The sequence below is a fragment of the Panthera leo genome, chromosome C1 (assembly GCF_018350215.1).
Source record: "Panthera leo isolate Ple1 chromosome C1, P.leo_Ple1_pat1.1, whole genome shotgun sequence".
NCBI lineage: Eukaryota > Metazoa > Chordata > Mammalia > Carnivora > Felidae > Panthera > Panthera leo.
This window is the reverse complement of record NC_056686.1, coordinates 169518603-169524602: the sequence shown is the minus strand read 5'-3', so window position 1 is coordinate 169524602 and position 6000 is coordinate 169518603. Positions and strand designations below refer to the sequence as shown.

The 6000-nt window shown below is 34.7% G+C and overlaps 1 protein-coding gene across 2 annotated transcripts in view; it reads right to left on the bottom strand.

The window, feature by feature from the left end:
- Nucleotides 1-659: 659 nt before the first annotated feature.
- Nucleotides 660-6000, bottom strand: part of DNAJC10 (DnaJ heat shock protein family (Hsp40) member C10) — a 52132-nt gene continuing 46791 nt past the window's right edge. For both annotated transcript variants that reach the window (XM_042949333.1, XM_042949334.1), the window contains exons 21-23: nt 5032-5151; nt 3093-3197; nt 660-1779 (exon numbers count right to left, since the gene is read on the bottom strand). In XM_042949333.1, coding sequence (XP_042805267.1) covers nt 1768-1779; nt 3093-3197; nt 5032-5151 — 237 coding nt within the window. In that variant the 3' untranslated portion in view covers nt 660-1767. The remainder of the gene's footprint in view (nt 1780-3092; nt 3198-5031; nt 5152-6000) is intronic.

The window sequence follows — 6000 nt, the reverse complement described above, 5'->3', positions numbered from 1 at the left end:
CACACAGGAGACAGGGACCATCCCTTGGATTCCTTTTACATATGCTTCACTGTCCAGCACGGTGGTATTCAAATAATTGGTACATTAATTCAATAAATATTTACCAAGACTTCTTTAGGTCTTCGATTTTGACATTCTTATAGAAGCAAGCCAATTTTGAAAGATTTCTAGGCAGTGAAAATTTAATAAATGAAAGACACTTGCCATTACTGATCATAATTCAGAAAGGTTGAATTAAGGTTAGAAGTGGTGGGTGTTCTGAAACTGCCCACGTATATGATGTGGAATCCAAGGTTAGGACTCCAAGGATACAACTGAAGCAAAATAGGAGAGAATATGAGGGATTGGGTTAGATTTGAAAATAAAATCTGTTTTTGTAGAAATTACAGTGATAAAATTATGAGGAAATATTGGGGAAGGAGATAAAGTAACATTAAAAAAAATAAAACGCTTCCAATATAATAAAGTAGAATCCTAGTAAGTTTTTGAGAAAACTGTTGTTGTTTAATTCACTGACCTCTTTTGATCAGAATTTTTACCATTCCATAAACTCTCAACTGTAACTAAATAACTGCACTTTACTGACAATGTTTTGTGAAAATGCGAGCAAAAACTTCTTTGATTCTTTTAGTCTGAACAACCGAGAAATTAAAAGATCCCATCCTTAGATTTATATAATTGATTTTCTTAAAAAAATAAGTTCAGTTATGACAATATTTATCTGGAAACAGCAGCCTCCAGCAGCAAACTAACAATTGGAATAACCACAATGTCATTATGAGTCATAGTGAAACAAGCCTGCACACTTTTTGTATCTGAGTAACAAATCAGACAAGAGTGAAAAACGTCAACTATGGGGAAGGCAAATAGAGGATCTACATCAAAACAAAGTCCAAAAGGCAAAACCATAAATATTAGAACAATGCTTCAAAAGTCAATTGCTATCACAGGGAAAACATTTATGGAAGCAATTCAGAAAATAAATGAACATAGATCTTTAAAATATAGAACTCTAAATACTGATATATTTGGGATACTCTACAGTGCCCAGTTAATAGCTATAAATATTGTTTTCCTCAGGTATTTCTAGATGCTGTAGAAATCTATTGGATTTATTGTTAAAAATTTTTTCTCAATTGTGAAAAATTAAAATCAGTTCTTCAACCTTTAGAAAGGAAAGAAAAAAGAAAATCTCTTCACTATAATACAGCATGAAAATAGGGTATCTGCTTGTCACATCGTGTGTTTTTTTTAAAGAAACTATGGTCAGAATCCATTTCACACAATCTTTAAAACAGGTAACTAAATGCCAAGTTTTTCTTTTCAGGCCAGCCACAAAACTTGAGGGAATAGATCCCAGACATGTATGTACATGACAGAGCAGGCTGCTGTTTGAGCCAGCCAGTTTTAGTATCATTTCCAGGGGTCAGCAATCTATGGCCCATGGACTGAATGGCTTGGCCTGTTTGTGCATGGCCCTGAGCTAAGAACAATTTTTAACTTTTTAAAGGGTTGTAAACAAAGCAAACAAAGGAATATGTGACAACTGTACATGGTCTACAAAACTTAAAATATTTACGATCTGGCCTTTTACAGAAAAAGCTTGCAGACCTTTCATTTATACTAATGTTGTACAGAATTCAGACAGTGCAATTCCAATTCCAATGTTCATTTTTTCCGACCCAGAATGCAGCAATGTCCTAAAGAGGTCTTCTTGATGTCATTTGTTAGAATTCCTTTTCTCTTTCTTCTTCATCTTCATCATCATTAAAGTTCATCCTACAATAATGTAAAAGTGATTGAAAAAAAAAAGTATGAATTTACATTAAAATGTTGGTTACTTTATAGTACTTTATCTTTTAAAAAATAATTTAATGGATCACCATATGAAATATACCTTGCCTAAATGTAACAATGGAAAGGAAAAGGGATATCTCTTAGTTCTTACCTGCTCATGCAGATACTATCAATTACAGTTTTACAGTCATATTTTGGTACCTTTCTAAACTGAATTTCAATTCTGATATTCTGGCTATGACTAATAACATTTTCTGTTTCAAATGCTTTTTTTTTTTTTTTTAATTTTTTTAATGTTTATTTCTGAGACGAGAGAGACAGAGCATGAGTGGGGGAGGGGCAGAGAGAGAGGGGGACACAGAATCTGAAGCAGGCTCCAGGTTCTGAGCTGTCAGCACAGAGCCTGACGCGGGGCTCGAACTCACAGACTGTGAGATCATGACCTGAGCTAAAGCTGGACGCTCAACCGACTGAGCCACCCAGGTGTCCCTCAAATGTTTAACTTAAGATAAAAGTCACACTTTAAAACCTCTTGAGGAAGCGAAAATAAATCAAAACACCAGAAAAACATTTTTGTTCCCTAAACCCAAGGAAATAATTGTAACCATCTCTTTCCTATCTTTTAGATTTGGATAAAATGTAACCCTTGATACAGGATGTAAGGCTTTTTATACCGGAGTGTGCAGTTCTAATATGGTTCTATAAAGCCAGACATCTCTAGCCCTCCCCTCTCCAGAATATGCGCTGGTTCTTTTGTTCTTCTTTCACCTTATAGGGAAACAATCCAAGAAACTTCTATGTGATTTTATTAAGTTCCACTCAGAAAGCATTCCAGCATTCACAGACTCTTTGATCTGTTTGTATGTCCTAGAATGACAATGACTTAGAAAAAATGAACACTTCTTCCAAAGAATAGCAGAGGTTGCACTGTTTGATAAAATTGTAGGAGGGGCTGAAATGAGTATGGGTTCTGATACATCCTGACTATACCAAAAGAAAATCTGCTATGCAAAGTATGTTACGAGGCTCCAGTGTATTTATTCCTAACAAGTCAATACTTTACATTTTAACAAAATCTAAATAATTTATGGCCATAGTTCACTATGTTTTAAATGGTTGTACTTGTGCAAATTTCTACACTTTTCAATATACAGAGGTTACATTCTGATTGTCCTATTTTTGAATTAAGAAACTTCAACTTTACTATTTTTTGAAGCTTCCATTGTACCTGTTTATTGATAAATATAAAGTACAGTATAAAGCTGGCTGAAGTCAGCTCTAGATTTAGTCCTTACCTTATCTCTCTTTCCATGATTTTGAAGATTTTTCAATTTTTCATATATTAAGGTAGCAATCTCTTTTGCATCTCTGGTATCTATTTGCTCTCCCCAAATGTTTCTCTAAAATAAAAAACATTCTTCTTATAATCTTTTAGGTGTCTAATCAAAACATGACATTTGCATCTAAGAAACTTGATTATTCCTTAAAGTTCTAAATGTTTAAAACTCAAATTTCTTCAAGGAAATAATGCTACAAAGCAGTTAACTCATAATTTACTTAAATATGATACTGTTATGAACACATTTAAAGTATTTCCTTGGAAAAAATGCATTGCCAGCTCTAACTAATCTAATCTAATTCAAAACAACTAAAATATAAAGAAAAGCCATCCCCCAGAGGACTCAAATCATTCTAATCTTATACATATGTCATTGGCACAGTTAAAATCCTGACCAACTACAACACTAGAAATTAATGTGTATCTCCTGATTTTCATCTGCCCACAGTAGGAAGGTGGCTGAAAAGCAGTGAAGGGGGCAGGTCAATATATCAAGCTTTACTTTGGATCTGGAGTCATTTGCTTCCTGCTTCCTAGTGGGAACTCCACACTATCTGTTAAGATCTTGCTTTTGTGTGTACCTGCCCACCTGGTCTGTACTGCTGTTAACTGCAATCATTATTCTGCTTTGGTTTTCAAATCTGGTCTGGTCTTCTGGATGCCACCTGTCTCAGTTTGTACAGGGATATTTTGGTGTCTAATGTCCTCGGGGCTCCTCTAGACACATGGTAACATCATCTTTTCAAAGAGCTCCTTCTATGGCCAGATTAATTCTGTGACTGCTCATTATATTGATACTTTGCTTACATCATTCTACCTGAGACCCCTACTTATGCTACCCATTTCTCAGCTATTCTGAGAATTAGAAAGCAGAGCTAGTGATTCCAAAGGGATGAAGTGAATTCAGATCCTGATATAAGCTCCTTTACTCTCACTGAGATGTTTACCCTAGGCTGTTCTTAAGACAGAATTAGCCTCTTGGACCAATCAAAGTCCTTCATTGAAACATCTAGTTGACAATTCTAGACTTCTAAAATCCATCTAATTTCTTTAACTCTATTTTAAAATATAATTTCCAATAAATAACCTGACGTGTTAAGCTGATACTCCTTCTCAAAAAATATATTTATTTGAAATGTTTTACCATAAAACATAAATACATGGCAAATCCTTATTTATTTAATTACAATTCTATTGTCAAAAATATCATTCTTTTACTCAGGAAGATAGCAAAAGTCATGAGTATTTTCAGTTACCAATTACAGTGGTTGAAAGATATATGCATTTATATAAATGATAGTAGAGGTTATCGCCTGAGTTTTAAGATCCATTGGTAAATGTCTAATTTTCTTTTTGGGGAAAAAAAAAAAAAGCATATTGTCAGTGGCCCAAAGAAGGGAGTTGTGATCAAGCCATGGACCCTAACTTTTATTTTGTAGTCTAAACCACTAATAAATATTCCTCAAGACAAATGTTCAGGTACTAGTCTACTTCAAAAGTATGATAGTATTCTTTTAATTTTTTCCTTTCCTGGAAAAAATAATAATAAAGGTAACATGTTAATTGTATAAAAGTAGAAAATATAGAACTTCACAGAATATAATTATGTTGACTTCTCCACTCGGAAAAAACTACTCTAGTATCCTGCTATGTGTCTTTAGTAGTTTCTGTAATTCATTAGTATAAAAATTTTAAGGAGTGGATCATATCAACTTTGAGACAGAAAAACCTTTGAAAATCACTTGATGTATATGTGAAAAGAAGCTTCAGTAATATGCAATAAAATAAAACATGACAAAGGAAGGAGAAGCTAATGAAAACCTTCACACTAGTAACAAACCTTTTCAACTGGGTCTGCTAAAAGAAAGGCACATACGGGAACGCCAAATACATACCTTTGCTTTTTCGTAGGGATAAAATTTAACAGTTGGATAGGCTCTGATACCAGCTTTCTGGCATGTTTGAGCATAAGCCTGACAGTCTACTTTTCCAGCTTTCACTTTTCCTTTAATCATCTGAAAAGAGAGAAGTGGGGTTTGCCATTCACTGTGGCATAAACTATTTTGGCAACCACAAGGCAACATGATACTAAAATTTTCCCATCTTTGTAATAATAAAGACTTATTTCAAAAACTTAAGTTTTAATCCTTTCCATACTATTAAGATTGCTTCCGAATTTTTTAGTGGCTCTTATCAAGAAAAACTCCTTCCTGGTCCCCATACCTTGTCCACCACACCACAAACTCCCGATTCTGTCCTCAAACACCTTCTCCCATTCTCTGGTCTCACCTGCTGAGGTAACACTCTTCATTTTGCAGAAGGCTGTCGACACCTATATTCTCCAGTTCCTCTCTGTCAGGTGTCTTACATGCTCTTTGGGGTATGTGCATGTGGTCAAAACAGGATTCTTTTCTTAATTGTACTGGTTCCTCTAGCTACCTCCTTGCTTCTTTTTTTTTTTTGAGGTTAGTCTTTCATTGCTTTTCCTCCCTCATCATCTCATTTATCAACAGATTTTAGTCTAGCTTCTGTTTTTACTGCTCCCTCCACTGAAACTGCTGTAAGTTCTGCAGTGACTACTTGACCAAACTGAATGGACACTTTTCAGTCTTAATGGGTACCTGACATTGCTAAACATGCCTTTCTTTTTTCTTTCTTGGCATTTATCACTATTCTCTTAGCTTTCTTACTCCTCAGGCTGTACTATCTCATTTCTAGCATGGGGACCTCTTTCTACACCTGCCTCTCAAATTATAGTATTTAATCACAGTTGCATCTATGGTGAACACTTTTTTCACTGTAAGCAATCTCGCAAGGGAGATTTTATATATAAATGTGCCGAGATGTGCTGCCTAGCCCAACCT